Below are 18,742 nucleotides of genomic sequence, written 5' to 3'. Positions count from 1 at the left end.
ATTTAAGTCCTTCAGGCTACAATTTAGAGAGTATACTAAGACCCATTTTGTTACTTGGCAAAAAATTTTTATTGTTTTAAAAATTCAAAAGCCTAGAAACAGTTTATTTGAAACATAAGAAAGGAAAATTATTTTTCTCCTGACTTTAATGAAGCTTTTTTTTTTTTTTGGCAGAATGAAATTAACACTGAAAATATGGTCAGCTCCATCCATTCTGACAAACAAGATTCTCCTCCTCCAAAACCACCAAGGACCCGCAGGTATTGTATGTTACATTTTCTTTGAAAGGATACTTTTATTTACTCACTGTTAATTAAAACAACAAATTCTGAATATTTCTAAGTTTTCTTCATAACTTTTAGTACCATTCTTCTGTTTTTAGGATATAGCGTATATATGGCAACTTTGTTATTCATTATTGCTATACTAAAATTTGTTTCACTTTTGATAAAATTTCAGTAGTGTACTGTACAAGAACAGTGAGCATAACCATGAATTGACAATAGCTCATGTTTTTTTATGTAGTACCACTAAAATTTTAAATATTCTAAAAATTTCAATTTCTCGTAATGACTGTACAGGTAATATGATTGCCAAAAATTGTATGCACATTAAAGAAGTTATCTTTAATGTGCATACAATTTTTGATAACTAAAGAAGTTATCATAAAGAAGATGTTTCATAACTAGGAAAGATGAGTTTATTTCTCTCAGATTTTCTTTCATACTAAGCTCACTTATAAAGTTAAAATCAACATATGTTTCTGTCCCCCTTTTTTCCTCCTCTTTCAGAGTGGCTGCTAGGTCAGTTATGTGGTAGTATGGAAACAATATAGAAAGAGTCAAAAAGATTTAGTTAAAAATTCTTTTCAGCTACTTACTAGTTTTGAAGTTATGAGTAAGTCACTGATTTGATTCTTGCGGGTTTTCTGTTTGTTTAAATATATTCCTAAGGATTAAATGAAATAAAGTATGTGAAAACACTACATATATATAGGACCTGACATACGTCAGGTTTTCATTAAATGTTGGTTTTTCTGTTACATTGTGGAGTTAAGTTGGAGTTATTGGATTATTTTTAAAAGGGGGCACAGTAAGTGATTCATAATGAAATTATTAGAATGACTTCTATAGTATCTTGTCTCAAGCACAGATATGCCCAAACTGATTGACCTTTCCTCAAAGTAAGACTTCACCAATTTTTTCCCCTTAAATGTTTGATAGAAGTCGACTTAAATTGGATGAGGTGACTAGGGTTGGGTCTTGGCAATCAGTCATTGTACTTTAACGTGATCGTTCCTCTTTACAAAAGGAAAAGACTACAACTTTTCTTAATAACTAAGGCAAGATGTGGTACTTATTAGTAGTCTCTGGAAAGCCTTTGCATGCTTCTCTAAGGAGGATCAGGAAGCCTGTATAGATGGGTTTAAGTTTTAGCATTTAAATGCTCAGGATGTTAACTGTGTGCTAACAACTTCCCAGTAGATTCCTATGGAAGGTAGCCAGTTAAAACCTATAAACTGTTAGTCCTCTAACTTCTTTCTTCCACATATGAGTCCTAAAAGAAATTGTACTGGCCTTAAGTGAAATTAAGAAACAATTTTGCTACACCAATATCTTTTAATTTGGTTTTTGAGATTGAGCCAGTGTAGAGGTTTTCAAAGTGTATAATGATATTTGTGATTTTTATGGCTATCTACTTTCAACAATAAATAGTGGTAGCCTCTTTCTAATTTTAAAGGAAAAAATATAAAGAATGTACTGAATTTTAAGCCTTTCCCATATACATTTTAGAAGTTTGGCACCTATTTTTAATAAAGAAAAAAGATAATTAAGAAGTAGCAAATGAATATTGACAGAAAAATGATCATTCAGCCTAAGACAGGATTTTTTTGAGGATATGTACTCAAATTTTTATACGTATGTGACTTTATATTACGTGCTTAGGTCTTTTTTTTTTTTCATTTAGTAGAGTCAAATGGTAGAATTTCATTGTGTTCCATTAAGAATATCCTGTGACTTCTAGGTTAAGATGAATTTTTAAACTATTGTAAATTGTTAACTGAAAATAAAATTACAAGAGCATAAGATTGATAAAAAGTAAAAATGATATATTTTGTTTTTCAGTATGGGTGCAGTGAGTATAACCAGGTTAATTGGTTGTTTAGAATACATGTTATTATTGGAGAAAGATCTAGAGAGGAAGGCTCATTGTTATATTAAGTTTTATAGTCATGATTATGGTTTATAAATACTTAAAGAAATCATATTAAAGATTTTGGATAGCAGATTTCATTTTTTTCAATACATATTTTGTTAAACTAATGAAATTGTTGATATTTTTTTCAATAACACCAGCATTCTGGAAGTATAACTTGTTAGCTATTTCTGTAAGCTGTCAACAGATTTACTACAGAGACCCAAAAAGGGCGTGCGCCTTAGTAAATTTTTCTTAATCTATTTAGTGTTTCACAGACAGTGACAATATATTTAATGCTTTCTTATAATGCCTCTCAATTTAAACAATTTTAAGTAGGAATAAGATTAGGAGGAAGACAAAATGGTTCTCTTAGACATTTTGATATCTAGGCTAGAGGTAAAGATTTGAGGGTTCGGTATACAGCTGACATAGAAGACTTTTACTTGGGCATGAATAAAATCTTTCGGATTCTGAGTATAACATAAAATATCAAGGAGGGAGCCCTTGTAAGTACCATAATTTGTAAAAGTAGACTAAAAGGAAGCTGTGAAAAAATAAAGAACAACCAAGGGATAAAGGAAAACCAAGAAACAGTGGCATTATAGAGGCCATGAAGGAGAGGGTTCTGTATCTGGCAGAAATACATGAATATCTACTTCCTGTAAGGGTTGCCTGTGACGATGAACTGGACTTTCAGACATTTGTGACTCTTTGAATATCCTGGATAGGTTTGGGCATTTATGGGGTCAAAACAAGAGTTGAAGTCTACTCAAATGGAGGCATTTGAAGCTACCTGATTTGGGGAAACCTCATCTAGCACAGGATATCATGAGATTTGGGTGACTAACAACCCTGAGAAAATGGCAAGTAGAAAATTAGGTGATAGGAGAAATCCATATCACATAAAACAGTTATTTTTCTACTTCATCGTTTTTTCTGTTGTTAAAAAAATCTTTGTTTTTTTGAAATATTATATTTCTTTTGTTGATTTTTTTTAACAATTATATTAAACCCAAATATATTGCCTTAAAATGATTAATTTATAAGAGAGGAGCAAAGTGGCTCAATAAAAGTGGAAAATGGTCCTGTAGACCAGACAAGTAGAAGGAGAAAAGATTAACAGAGAAATCTTTTTCAGAATATAAAATACCTGGAAATAACCTTAAATAGAAAGTAGAACTGTATTCATTTGCATTAATAAAAAAAATTAAGTGTTCTTGGTTGGCAAAAGTAAATGTAATTTAGTTTTTTTCAATGCTATTTAAAATATCAGTTCTTTTAATATTTGATGCAGTTCTCCTCAGAATACCAAAGATATCTTATCTGAACTTGACAATATAATATTAAAGTTCATTTGGATGAATAAAGAGGCAAAAAATATTAAAGAAAAACTCAAGATGATAATAGTGATGAGTGAGGACAGACTTTTTTAAAATTATAAAACATTATGAATATTTAAAATAGTCTGTTAGGGGTATAAGAATATACCTGTTGATGGAGTTGAATTAACAAGTAGGGAATTTTATACTAAATAGGGAGAAATAAAAGTTATATATTACTCATATTGTAATTATGATCATATATCATCACAGCAAATACCAAAGCTTCAAATAGTTAAATATAAAAAGTCAAATCATTGAAACAAAAATATAATTTAATGTTTGACAAACTTGTAGAAGGGACATCCTAGAAGGGATAAATGAAATCACAAAGGACACTATTGATTTATTTGACTACTCACAAATTTTAAACTTCTAATTGAATTATTAATTCCAAATTAGCATCCTTTAATATAAGGGCAAATTTTGGCAAAATGCTTTATACATGCTGTCAGTTATCTAATTTTCTGTGCTTTCTGTGCTTTAATCCTTTCCTAATTATTTTGTTCTTTTTCATTGTTAGAAAATACCTTTGATCTCAAATGTTAATTTTAAGTTATCGAAATAGGTCAGAATACATAATAAAATCAAGCAATAAAGATTAAACACTGGTGTAGTGTCTTTCTTAACTCCAAAGTGTAAGCTGTATAGGTGGTTATCATTGTTTTGGTTAAAAAGTAATTATTGGCATTGATATAACATCTTCTTTATTGTTTTCTCATCTTTTTTTTTTTTTTAGATCGCCACGTATTCCCTATTTCTTCTATAGATAGCCAGTATGTCACAGTGATAAGTAAAGTAGTGAACTCAGTGATTTTTATAGTAATTTCGATCACATGGATATTAATATAGCTGGTTTCCGAAATGAGTTGACCTGCAGAGTTAACTGAGAACACAAATAAATCTATCTTCCAGTTCAGTACTTTTTTCACTGTGGTATTAATCCCTAGAAGAAAGAATAGTTATGAAGGTTGTTTTTAAAGTGTTATGTTCTAATTTTTTGGTTGCTGTTTCTTACACTCTCATAATCTTTCCACTTCGCATGGAATCCAGACTAAATTATTGTAAGGAAATTAATTTTATGAGTTTATATAAAACATCGATTTGAAACAAATGTTATAGTTACTTTAATTCTGCATCTTCATGGTATGGTTTCATCCTACCCTGTAAGCCTTATTTTTAACTATTTCTTTATACTCTTTAGGTATTCAAACTGTTGTGTTCACTGTTTTGTCCTTTTCTGGTACTAGTATAATGCCTAGCATGTAGAAAGTCCTGAATATTTGTTTCATTTCCTCAACAAATGAAATTAAGAACAGTATTTACAATAAGAATGATGCAAGTCATATTGTATCTCTGCTGGAATTTTTTTCATCAGAATATCTAGTGAAAATATGAATCTTGAACACTATAATAGAAAATCAATATGTAGCATATATTTTGTTGTGACTGGGCTTATCATTTTTGTGCACATGAAAGTTCTTTAGAATTATTCTAAGTCTTGTTTTAACCAACCTTAAATTAAGAACAGATAAGAAAAAGTCTACCAGTATAATTATCAATCAAATTTGAGTAGCCAAAAGACCACAAAGGGGACACAAGGAAACTTTGGAGGTGATGGATGTTTATTACCTTGATTGTAGTGATAGTAATCATGCTGGGTGTGTGCATATGTCCAAACGCATCAAATTATATACATTAAATAATACACAGTTTTTGTATATCAACTATACCTCAGTAAAGCTATTTTTTTTAATGTGAGTAGCCAAGAATATGTTTACTATGGAAATATCAACATCATGCACAGACTGCTGCTTATAAAAACATTTACAAGATTAGTGTTAAAAAATTAAAAAAAGCAGTTTGAACAGTTAACTCTGGTCTGTCTATAAACTTCCTGAAATTTTAGTGGAGAAATAGAAAAATGTATAAAGATTGAAAAAAACAAATTTGTAGCAGAGATTTCAGCAGATAAGAGAGATATTGACAGAATTTTGGAAAGTAGAAAGCACATTGACCAATGAAAAGGGACTTAACAGGACAAAGAAAGCTAAAACTTGCTTTCTTGTATATGCGGGAAACTGATAAGCAGCAAGATGGTTCTCTTCAAAGAACCCCCACCCCAGAAAGGCTCAGACTAGAGTTCCTCCTGAAGATCGTGTGTAGGATGGGGCTAAAAACAAAAAGAGTACTTGAATACTTGAATGTCTCTATAAGACTATTTAGAATCCCAGATTCCTTCAGTCAAATTGAGCTGGCAGATGACTGCTTCTCCCACACATGGGCATACAGTAGGACAGATTTACTCAGAAGTGGTTGAACCAGGGAGTCTCTGGATTCAAGGACATCAGATCCACCTGATGGTAGGATTGTAGCGCCTTACTAAAAACAGGAATCTGCATGCTGAATGGTGAGATCCTCCAGCTCTCTTGCTCCCAACCCTTATTTGGCTTTCAGAATACTGGTAGCGACTTCTGGTGGGAGACAGAATCCCTCTTTTGAAAAACTAACCAGCCCAAGAGAAGAAAGCTACAGTTATTGATGGTTGTAGCCCACTACTGATATTGCAAAGGCTGTGTTCAATTATCATGCAGTGAGGTGATCACTAAGCCACAAGTCCTCCTCCTTACATATATATATACACATCTTCTGGGCATTTTTAAGATATCATTCTTTAAAAATGAACTGAACCAGGAATGATCAGACACTTGACAAAGCCTCTAACATAAAAGACAGACCCAAATAAGCAGGAAAAAAAACTTGAAGGAAATAGAGACAATACACAGTAGAAAAAAGATGGACAGACCACCGTCCATGTTTCTCATTCATAAGGAAATATTGCTACCATGAAATAAGAACTGGATGATAATATGAAGCTCTTGGAAATTAAAAATATAATAGCATAAATTTAAAAAGTTAAACAGAAGGCTGGAAGATAGTCAAGGAAATCTTCCAAGAAAATGAATAAAGAGAAAAAAGATAGAAAATAAGAGAAGATAAATTAGAGAATCAAACTAGATCTGTCGAATAATAATAATAAAACTAGTAATGGTCTGGAAGGAGACTAGAAGTGAAGAAATTAGCCAAGAAATAAGGAAATTTTCTAGTAATAAAGAACATTAATTTTAATATAGAAAGTTCCCAATATAGTGGATAAAAATTGTGATAAAATGGATTGGAAAAAGTTACATGATGAGATTATAGAATAATATCAAAAATAAAAAAAGAACCTAAAAGCTTCAAGAGTGAAAAAACCAGCCCACATTTAAAGGAACAGGAATCGGAATTACAAAATTCTAAAGGATAATTATTTCTAATCTATAATTATATACCTTTTCAAAAAAATCAGCACCCTTGGAGATAATACTTAATATACAAGGCCTCTAGAAAATTTCCTCCTATATAAAGTTCTTAAGAAGCAACTGGACCATATAACCCACCAAAACAAAGGACTATACCTAAAAAGGAAGATGGGACCTGGGAAACAGGAGAATCTGACACAAGAAAGAACATCAGCTCTGTGGTGGCCTAGTGAGCCAGTGGTCCACACAGCAGCAAGAGGACCAAAGTTTCCAAGAGGAGTGCCTTTGATATTGATAGTTACCTGGGTGCTTGACTAGTTGAGAGAGAGTTGGTGTACAAATCTGCAGAAAAGTTAGAAGAGCTGAATTACTGATGATACATAGAGAATTAAGCCATCCAAAACCTAAAGCAATTATGAGAGAATGACAAGTTCTATAAGAAAAGATATAAAATCTGAGTATCATTGGTATGAATAATAACTATAGTCATAAGATTGAACTAAAAAATTATAACAATATTGGGAAGACAGAGAAGCCACATAGAAAGACAATAGAAAATTATGAAATAGACAAATAATGGTTTATGGAGTTTGAAATATGAAGGTAAATCTTAGAAGCAGCTGTTAAACATTGCAAGGAGATGTCTGGGTAGCTGAAGGGCTGTGGGAGGGGTTGCTGTTTTTCATTAAAATTCTTGTATTTGACTTTATAAACAGTGTATATGTATTACCTTGTTAAACATTAAATTTTCTCAGACTAAAATTATAATTTTTTATGCATAACCATAGATTCTGGCTTTCAGTATAATTGACTTAGCTACATAATTGTTAAAAAGGATGAACATTCTTACAATAGCCTTTTCTTAATGTTTGTTTTTTCAGTTGCCTTGTAGAAGGGGATGCTAAGGAAGAAATATTGCAGCCACCAGAACCTCACCCAGTGCCACCCATCTTGACACCTTCTCCCCCTTCAGCTTTTCCAACGGTCACTACTGTGTGGCAGGACAATGACAGATACCATCCAAAGCCAGTGTTGCACATGGTTTCATCAGAACAACACTCAACAGACCTCAACAGAAATTATAATAAATCAGCAGAACTTCCAGGGAAAAATGAATCAACTGTTGAACAGATAGATAAAAAATTGGAGCGAAATTTAAGTTTTGAGATTAAGAAGGTCCCTCTCCAAGAGGGACCAAAAAGTTTTGATGGGAACACACTCTTGAATAGGGGACATGCAATTAAAATTAAGTCAGCTTCACCTTGTATAATTGATAAAATCTCTAAGTCACAGGAATTGAGTTCAGGGGATCTAAAAGTTGATGATATTTCTCAGAATTCTTGTGTGGACTGCAGTGCAACACAGTCACATAAAGCTCCAGTTATTCCACCAGAGGAATCACAGAAGAATTCAGACACACCTCCAAGGCCAGACCGCTTGCCTCTTGGTGAGAAAGGACATGTAATGTGGTCATTTCATGGACCCGAAAATACTCTACCCACGCCTGATTCATCTGAAGGCAAATCCTCAGATATCCACTATCAAACAATGAAAACTGTGAGTTTAACACCGAGCCCCACAGTACAAGTTGAAACCCATGATCTTGTGGATCATCATAACAGTTCACCTCTATTCAGAGCTCCCCTCAGTTTTACTAATCCTCTTCATTCTGATGACTCAGACTCAGATGAAAGGAACTCTGATGGTGCTGAGACCAAGAATAAAACTAATATTTCAACAGCAAGTGCCACAGTTTCTGCTGCCACTAGTACTGAAAGCATTTCTACAAGGAAAGTATTGTCAGTGTCTATTGCTAGACATGATATAGCAGGAACAATACATTCAGGTGCTGCAAAAGGTAATAATAATAGTATCTAACACTTAAGTATTACTGTGTGCCAGTCACTGTTCTAAGCACTTTAGCTGTATTCATTGTTTTTAGTCCACATGTCACTCTAGAACCTAAAGCAAGATTTTATTATTTTAGATATAATTTTTTTAAGTAAGCTTTTATTGCCTTAATTTGATGACATTGCATTACTGGGTTTTGTATTTTCAAAATATTTTAATTGTTGTAACTGAAAATTTTATTTTCCTTCTGTATTGTAACTTTTAGTATTTTATATGGGTCAAAAATTTATCTGACTAAATAATTTAAGGGAGATAGAATTGTTTAAAGTAACAGTGACATAGATATTATAGATTGCTTGATTAGCCATTTAATTCCACCCATGTTTATTACAAATGACTATTTTGTTATACTGTTATGCTCTTTTAACTACAGAATGTCTTTTTTTAATTCTCTTCACAAATGCTTGCAAGTGAGGCTGCTTTCAACACTGAGTTTAACCAAGGAGCAATATTGCAATTTCTCAGAATATGGGAATTTTAATTTAGTCGGTAGTGAGTGGGATATAGCCATTATCTAATCATCACTGGTATTATTTAATTAATGGCTGTCTTCTTTAAGCAGCCTTAGCTTTCAAGATAATGCTTGCACTCAGTTCACAATATGTATTATTGGTTCTTGAAACTCTTGATCTGCTAAAAATAATCATAGCTGCCATGAAAGCTATTTACTGATAGATTATCAGTGGTCATTTACTTGTCAGTGAACTTTGATAGTGACACAGACTGTTATTTATAATGTCCTGGCAAAATAAGCACTATGATCTTAAAAGATGACTTTATCTATTTCTGACCCAGTAAACACCACTCATAGTGTGGTGTCTTAAATTTCCCCAACTTACACATACTATGTGTTCTTATGTTGAGAATGTATTTGATAGAGTAGATGAAAGTCTAAGCTAGTTTCCTAAATTTATAGGATTCTCTATATTCTTGATTCTTCTGTTTTATTTGAAGGATCTTCAGAAGATAATGGTTACCACAATAAATATTACTCTATCAGTTTGCCATAATATAAAATTGTTAATATCTTTTTCTTCCTCAACTTCAGAGTTTGAAAAATAATTGCCAAATTGTAGCTACACAAAATGTATAGACAAATTTTTGTTTTGGGCTTTTTTTTTTTAATCTTTTTAAGTTTCCAGTATACAGTACATTGGTTAGATATTTATATAGTTAATGAAACAATCCCCCTGATTACTGTAGCTTTCCTCTGACTCTACACATAGCCATTACATTTGGGGCTGTTTTTTTCCCTAGCATATCAGATATGTGTCTTGGACCTAGGAAATATATATTTTTAAACCATTACTAGAAATAGAATTTGGTTAGGACAGGAAGGATGCGTGATGTGATATACTAATTAAATTTACTGCCACATGACCAGTCTTTTGGTGATAACTTTAAAATATGAAAGATAATACTGTACAAGGATAGTTGAAAGCACCCTATTGTATAGCAGCTCACTTCTGTTCTATTTATTTGTATTTCAAAGCCAAGATAGCTATAAATGTGATTTTTGATTTCTTTACATCCTACCCTAACAATGCTAAATGAGTTTAGTATTAACTGAAGATTTTCCTGTGTAAGTATTGTGTGCTGCAACATAACTACATGCCGTCCTATTTTTAATGTTATTGTTTACCTTTTAGATGAACCATTGGCACAAGAATTAGATTTTTGTTTGCTTGTTTTAGAAGGTGTTAGGGAGTTAAGTAGAATAATTCTGTTTTGATACCTAAAACAACCTTTTGCATAAGTTACTGCCTTACAAAAATTCCTGGCTGTAAATTTTGATTTTAATACTGACTTAAGTTTCCTGAGAGATTTCTCAAACTTGGCTATACTAGGCCCCATGTATGTATGAAGTGTATGATTTGCAAACACCTATGTAAAAGTGTGTTCTTTGATTGTATAACCTCTAAAATAGTTTATAAAATAGGAAAGGCAGTCCAGAGATCCAAGGAGAAATATGTTGATAAGCAAGGGCCACAGTTATAAAATAAAAAAGGCTTTAAGAGTGAGGACTGTTAGGAGAGGTATAGACTTTCTGAAAGATACTTGATTCTAGATGTAAACAAGCAAGACTGCCCTTGCTGATTGTTCACTTAATTACAAAATGGCACCACAGTGCCAAGATTATGCATCCCTTTCTTCCAACAGCCATCTCTTCACCGTGAGCTGTTAGTAACAAAAGCGCAAGGGGAAGGATGATGATGGCTCAGCCTGTAACTACTGGATAAGGTAGATAGTTCTTTAGTGGCTTAACCTTATGTGCGAGAGAGAGTCCAAGTACTCGTGATAGATATATAAAATATTCGGCTAGAACTCTTCTCTCAGCAGGATTCAGAAGCTATATTTTCTTGTGTCTTCAGCTAAATAAATGTAGAAGGAACAGGTACAATCATATCTGGCTCATACTTTTCGAAAATTGTAAAGGCTTTACTTGGTTTTTAATCTCTTTTTAATGCATAGTCTATCAGATGTGGTAAAGTAGCAAAGTATCATGGCAAGATTGTTCTTTTTTTTTTTTTTTTAAGAGAACAATTGTCAGCGCCCAGGCAAAAAAATAATGTAGGATCCTCACATTTCTCTTTCTTTACCCTGTTCTCACTAACCTCAGACTCCACACACATAATTGTGTCCTTATGTTTTCTATCTCTACCTCCAGTGAATCTTCAAAACACCTAATAACTCATTAACTCTATGGTGTAATAAAGCTAACTTATGAGGCTTACTTTATGCATTATCTTTTCCAAGAGCTAATTTTGTTTTTACTGAGAAGTTTTTTATGGCTTCACTCAGTAGTCTCTGTTCACTCTGTGCCACTGTTCACAAGATTTTAGGCAGTAAATGAACATTCAAAAAAAGTTAACATATTTTATATATATTAGAAAAATAACTAGTTCTTCAAATCTTATTTTAGTCATTACTGTTTAAAATACGACTGAAATACATACGTTAAAAATGAGTTGGATTTAAAAACTCAGTAAGACAGATGGTACAAAGTAATGGCAAAACTCATAAAAGGAGTTAAGCAATTGATTTCCCTTCAGGAAAAACTGGCTTAAGTCAAATGACCAAAACTTTCCTTCATGGACTCAAAGCATCATCAGCAGGCCCAGGAGAGAAATCACTTGCCTACTGGCTTTTCTACTGAGACTGCCTTCAGACTTCAGAGGACAGTGTGGTAAAGTCTGTGGGGTGTCAGGAAAGTCATGGGAGAGTCATTTTCTCTGTGCATCTCTGAGTGATGGAGTTCATTCTTTTTGTTCAATAAGCCTCATAATTCTTGATAAGTCAAAATGGTCATGATTTCTTGTTGATTTTTTTTGCATTTTTAAAAAGTGATTCTCTTAGATACTTGTGGCAGTAATTTTTAGAATGTCAAAGCTCTCTGTGTAGATAACAAGTTCATTTTTTAATGAGTTAACATTTTTTAACAAGTTCATAATTTGTCTAAATTTTATGTATTTAATATAGATGTTGATGTCAATGAAGAGTCACCTCCTCCCCTACCTGAAAGAACTCCCGAATCTTTTGTATTAGCAAGTGAACATAGTGAGTATCTCCTCTGCTTTTACTTACTTCATACTCTTAATAAACTGCAAAACAGGGCTGATTTTAATTTAGTTGCTGTCGAGCTGCATAATTAAATTCACAAATAGGTTTGAATTGATACTGACAAAAGTTTTTAATTCTTCGTATGAAAAATACTTGAAAATAGTCTTTTTTTACTTGCTAAAATTGCTGAAATGGCTGCATTTATGTTAGATGCTATAATTCAGTTAAATGCAGTTGTAAATGTATTTGCAATTTGGCGTCTTTTTATCCATTGTGAAAAGACATTGATTGCTTCACTTGGTGACAGTTTAGGTAAGTAAATATTTAAATTGGGTTGTAGGTGGGCATCACTTTGTGTTAATTAAGGAACACTTAAGACCACAGAAGTATCAGTGAGAAGTAGGAGAGAGTGATCATGTTTTAAAGCATTGATAATACATTTCTCTTCCTTCCCTTCCTGAAAAAGAGTACAGGAAAACAGCTTTAATATATTTACATTGTCTCGTGCTCAGTGGAGGTGCTCACTAGTCTTATCTGAGTTACATTTAACCAATGTTTTATTAATTTGAACTGATGTTAAGAATCTTAACAGTGAAGCCACATACTTCAATAATATTAAATAAATAAGTCTAAGTCTGACATCTATATAGATTATAATGAGTATGTAATAAACTGATAACTGAATTCTTTCAATTAAATTTTAAGGAATCTTAAAGGGATTTTCTTATATTAATAGAAACTAGAAAATTTTTTATGAAAGCGATAATATCTAAAAATATAAAGTATCTGTTTTTGTATATTACTTTAGTGCAAGAAATTTCAAGAATCGAAGATGTTAATTTTAATTGTAAGATTTCATTTTTCTCAGATACACCCATAAAATCGGAACGGAGTGAACTTCAATGTCAGCAACAAAAATCTGAAGTGAGTCCTTTGGGGATTGGAACAGCTAGAACTCTATTTTCGCTCTTTTGTTTTGTTAATTTATCTTACAGTCATTTGTTATAATAACTGTCAGCTTAAGGCTATTAATATGATTTTTGATCAGCATTTCTTATGCTAAGATTTTAGCTGAAAAGCCTACAAAAAATGTGAGATCTGAATTTTTTTAAAAGAGCAACATGGTCTACATATGACCATCACTTCAGAGTGTTATTTTCTAAGCTGCTTTTGAAATTTATAAATTATGCCATGTTTCAAATTCTTTTGGAGGTATGAAAAACAGGAATTACTATTTTCAGGGTCATGGCACTTTCCTACATTTTTTTCTTTCCATTATAACACTAGGTACGTAGTCCCTCCATTTGTTTTTTCTGGTTATATGAGATTTCCTTTCACATTAAGGAAATGTTTTGGTAGCTAAATATTTTAGCCATGGGAAATACCATTTTTCATCAACATTAAAATTTTTCATATTTCTTGTATATTTTAATATCCCTGAAATTGTGGAATATCATAATTGATTAAAAAACACTGATATACTTTGTCACATGAAGTAGTGCTAACCTATAACAGTCATGCTATCTATGTCTTATAATCCATGATACTATAATTTGATGAATATGGTAGAAGGCTGGCAAAATGCAGTATTTGTATGTTTCTTTGTATAGTAGCTCCTGCATTTTCAGTTTTCATAAAGAAGGAAAAAGGAAATTCCCTATCCTTTTCACTCCCAATATAAAATATGATAACATTTAAAAATTTTAAGTCTAATTGAAAATACCATTGTTTTCTTTCCCTTTGACACTGAGAATCTTGATAAATCTTGATTTCTTGGGATATATACTCATAACAGACCAAAATTCATAAAGCTATTAAATGTCTTCCTTATAGGACTTGATAACTTCTGGAAGTGAAAAATGTGGTAAGTTAGATATTGTTCCTTTTTGCTATAGATTATGTAGATTAATTTCCATAAAATAGCATGTCTCATCATATATGCTATTTAGTTATTTCTGTATGTGAAAATATGTAGGACCGCTTTTCTAAAACCTGAATTATGTAATATAATTCTTCCAAATTACTACTATTCCATATATTATTACTAATTTAGAAAATAACAGCATTTATTAGTAGTAGTGACAGGCTGATAGGAAAGAAATTATTTTTTAAATATTTTCCGTTTATAAAGACACTTAGAATCTAGGTCTGACCATGATCTCAGTAAATGCCCCAAATTGCCCTAGATGATTGAATTGGGTCCCTAAAAATTGATTGTTTGGGGAATCTCCCTCTTTAGGACTTTTACATTTGTGAAGACCAATAAGATTATGTAGCTCAACCCAGTGTTATAATACCAAGTTAAAAAGTTTTCTGCCACATCACTTTTACTATCGTGCTAATACAGGTCAAGTTACTATTAATTTTTAAAAGTCAATGACTATGTAAACAGCTTATCAAACATCCTGGCCTATACAGTTTCCTGAATTCATCTATCATCTCTGCTATTATCCTCCATTCTGTTTCAGCTGCTCTCTTTCTCTTGATCTTGGCCTAAAGGAGCCTCATACCATCTCATAAACTTGATTACTCTCTATCTGCTTTTCTGAGGTAACATATCATAAGGAAAAGAGCAGAAGCTTTAGAATCAAGCCCTCCTGGATTGGAATCCTATTTTTGCCATTTTACTCACTATGTGGCTTTGGCCAAATTACCTAATCTTTCTGAGCCTTGATTTTCTTCTCTGTGAAATGGAGAAATAATAGTACCTACCCTAGAGGATTGTTGTGAGGGTTTAATAAAAGTAAATTGCATTACAGAGTATCAAACACTATGCCTGGCACATGATAGACACTCAAATGGTAGCACTACTATCTTTTTTTATATTACTACTGCTGCTATTGCTGGATCCCTAGATCTTTTATTTTCTGGACTCGCTTCCTTCTCTGTCCAATCTAAATACAGTCCTCCATCACTCTAGTCACCCAGGTACTTTTGACTTTTTTGCTCCTAATTACCATAGCATTTTATTTCATCCCTCAGGATTACTAAATATTGCTGGGAACATAACTCAGTTTTACAGACTGAGCCTGCAATTCTGGGTCTTCATCTACAATTGAGCCCTCAGCTTCGCTTGGTTATCTTACATGCTCTATTTTGGTACCTATTTCCCTTGAATTATCCAAATCTTTACTTTCTTCTAAACTCATGAATCTCTCTAACTCTTACACAGTAGATGACCTTTACTTCACTGAGAAAACTGAGGCCTTTAGACTAAATCATCATTTCCTCCTACAAGCCAGCACTGAATAACTCACCACCACTATCTACATGCCTCTCCTCTCTGTCCCCATTGCACCCTATGCATAATTATAAAACTTAATCTCACACTACTGTAATAATTCATGTACTTGTCAATCTCTTCTACTAGACCAGGAGTTGGCAAACTATCCCACAGGCCTGATCCTGTCCTTGGCTTGTTTTTCTGTTCTGTCCTTGATCTGAAAAAAATGATTTTTACATTTTTAAAGAATTGTTTAAAAACAAAAGCAAACGAATAAAAATCTGAATATATGACAGAGACCGTATGTGGCTTGCAAAGCGTAAAATATTTACTTGAGCTCTCTACAGAAAGTTTGTTGATCCCTATCTAGACTCTAAGCACCTAAGGACAAGGATCATTTATCATTTGACTTGTACTCCCAAGTTTCCAGAGAATTTTCTTACAAAGGTGTAGGGGATATGATAAAGGTTGTCAAAGAATGAATAAATCATACTAAGTAATTTCTTTTATTTCTGATCTTATGAAATTCTAATTATGAATTTCTAATTCATAATTAAGTTAACTAAAATTTAAGCAGTATAAAACTTTAAAAGAGAAGAATTATTACTTTTATGGGCAAATAGTAAATTCATTAATTACTTATAAACTTGCTTGCTATTGATTTCCATATAAAGGCATTTCAGTTGCAATTATTGCCTTAGGACATTAGCACATAGTATAACTACTTTAAGAAAAAAAAATATGTCTAGATCCAGGTTTAGAGTAATAAAGTAAGAACATAAGGAGAATCTTCACATTGCAGAAGTACCCACTGTGGATTTCTAGATGCCCTCTACACTTGCATTTATATTTATCTGGGGCTCTAAAGTCATGATACCCAAGAGAGAAAACATGCTCTTTTAACTCAAAGTCCATCTTAAAACAATTAGAGGATTCTACGTATGATGCTACAAATAATGGTGATTAACAGTGGCTTTGTTTTGCATTTTAGATCATCCAGCAGGAAGTAGTCACACAGAGACTTGTACAGAATGTCCACCTACTTTCAGTAACAAGAAAGATCAGATATCAGAAAGTCCAACAGAAGCCACGGATATTGGTAATTTGTTTGCCAAGTAATTTTCGATGTTTAATTATATAGTTAATGCTGGCAAGAATGAGAAAAGGTCATTTGCCGTCATTCTAGGATTTCCTTAAATCCTAGAGTTTATCAAACTTTGTGCTGAGATTTATTCAGGTTCTTAAGTGAACTACCCAAAAATTAAGAGTTGGTTTGTATTTATAGAGTTTTGTTTAGTTTAAATTCTAAATTTCCACATGAAAATGTGTATGTTCCAGAAAATGAAGCTGTCTACAGCATTGTTTTAGTAACGTAAAAATATTTCTAAACACTGACCAATTATTGTGGTGTTTTCATTGCAGGTTTTGGTAATCGCTGTGGAAAACCCAAAGGACCAAGAGATCCACCTTCAGAATGGACATGATTCAGGGAGCTAAAAGACACTTTAAATTATACTGGAAAATTCAAGTGCCACTGAAAGCCAGATTTATAGTATTCCATCTTAAAAATGGGACTAACGGCAATGTAGATTGTTACCTTAGTATTTTTTGCTGGGACCATCTACTTGCCTCACATTACACTTAGGAAAAAGTATTACATATGGTTTCTTTTGTAACTTCAAGTATTATTGCCTTAATGTCTCTTAACCCTGTTACACGCTGCTTGTAGACATGTTAATATAGTAATACTTTTATGATAAATTGAGTTTAAGGACTACTCTTTTGCTAATGTTTTATCATGTATGCATTATTTTGTATATGTACAGGGCAAGTAGGTATATAATTTGATAAAGTTGGAGTCATAAAATATTATTAACAGAAGATGTAAGAAATTTCTGCATGGTCTAAATCTTTGTGTACCTTATTTGTAAATTATTTGCCCTGAAGTTTTAGAAAATAGTTTCTGAATTTTAAAATTGCTGGATTCATGCAGCCAGCATTGCAGGTTATCAGAGATCAAAGATTGTAATAATAATACATTTTGTAAATTGTAAGCAAAAAGTTATTTTTATATTATATGCTGTCTAATTGTCCATCCTAATTGTCCTTGTTTTCATCTAGTCATGGAGATTCAGTAAGTGCCTTGGAACAATATTGAATTCTCTTAGCTCGTGTGTGTTACTTTAATATTTGAACTCAACTGGGATTAGAAGACTATCAAAGTATATGTATGTTTCAGGATATTTGATCTGCCATTAAAAAAAACAAAAACAATTTTATCGTGCTTGCTTGTTTTGATTTTTCATTCTTAATTACTAGGAAATGAGACTTAATATCTGCCTTCCTACTGGCTCAGTCTTACTTTTAAGTCATGAGTGTGAATGGAGTTTGAGCTCTTAAAAAATAGGGAGCACCTTGTGCAAAAACATGGCTTTGCAGTTCTAATACTTATGCTAATTCTAATACTTGTGCTTGAGTCAGCCCTAGTAATTACTACCTACTAAGATCCTAGTAAAACAACAAACAGATGTAAGGTTAGGAAATGGAAACTGGTTTTCTTCCTCTCCCATGGCTGGAGCACAGTTTCCAATCATAAGTACCAAGTTTGAATTTTGACATCATAGATTGAAGTTGATGGACATTTATATCTTCCATCTATTTATGAAGGAGGGAAAAATTAGGAGACTAAAGAGAGAGAGAGTAACCTTAAATGAGTAGAAGGAGGATCGCTGTGGCAAAATTTGGGCATGCAAAATTTTTTTAAAGCCAAATGGTCTTCATGTTGATTCCTTAGAAGTTCAAATTTTTCTCATATATTTTGGTCATAAAGGAGTGTGAATACGGTAGATGCTTGATATTCATAAGACATAGACACCTCTAGCCTGTCATTATCCTAATAAAATTTAAACTGAAATAAAGAATAACAAAAATATAGACTTTTCTGTAATATGGTACTAAAATCATATATAGAGATTTTTTTTTTGTTGGGAAGGGGTTGCTTAGAGCACCTTTATTGAAGTATAACATATTCAGAAGGGTGCAAAAATCATCACAAAGTATACACACCTCTGTGAATGTGACAACTACCTGGGTCAAGCAATAAAACGAGGGTCAGCCACTAAGAAGCTTTCCTCTTAGGCTTCTGAGATTTGTTCGTTATTATATAT

The 18,742-nt window shown here is 32.5% G+C and overlaps 1 protein-coding gene across 1 annotated transcript in view; it reads left to right on the top strand.

Annotated features, from left to right (window-relative positions):
- The window catches only part of PTPN12 (protein tyrosine phosphatase non-receptor type 12), an 84,847-nt gene extending 66,998 nt beyond the window's left edge, over nucleotides 1–17,849 (top strand). Inside the window, exons 12-18 of the mRNA XM_039849340.1 lie at nucleotides 175–260; nucleotides 7,762–8,738; nucleotides 12,272–12,349; nucleotides 13,221–13,276; nucleotides 14,186–14,216; nucleotides 16,567–16,674; nucleotides 16,998–17,849. Of these exons, the coding sequence (XP_039705274.1) occupies nucleotides 175–260; nucleotides 7,762–8,738; nucleotides 12,272–12,349; nucleotides 13,221–13,276; nucleotides 14,186–14,216; nucleotides 16,567–16,674; nucleotides 16,998–17,059 (1,398 nt within the window). The 3' untranslated portion in view covers nucleotides 17,060–17,849. The remainder of the gene's footprint in view (nucleotides 1–174; nucleotides 261–7,761; nucleotides 8,739–12,271; nucleotides 12,350–13,220; nucleotides 13,277–14,185; nucleotides 14,217–16,566; nucleotides 16,675–16,997) is intronic.
- The last annotated feature ends 893 nt before the right edge of the window (nucleotides 17,850–18,742 follow it).

The sequence above is a fragment of the Pteropus medius genome, unplaced genomic scaffold, assembly GCF_902729225.1.
Source record: "Pteropus medius unplaced genomic scaffold, Ma_sr-lr_union100, whole genome shotgun sequence".
In the NCBI taxonomy this organism is placed as follows: domain Eukaryota; kingdom Metazoa; phylum Chordata; class Mammalia; order Chiroptera; family Pteropodidae; genus Pteropus; species Pteropus medius.
The sequence above is the reverse complement of the archived record's forward strand: the minus strand, read 5'-3'. Positions and strand labels throughout refer to the sequence as shown.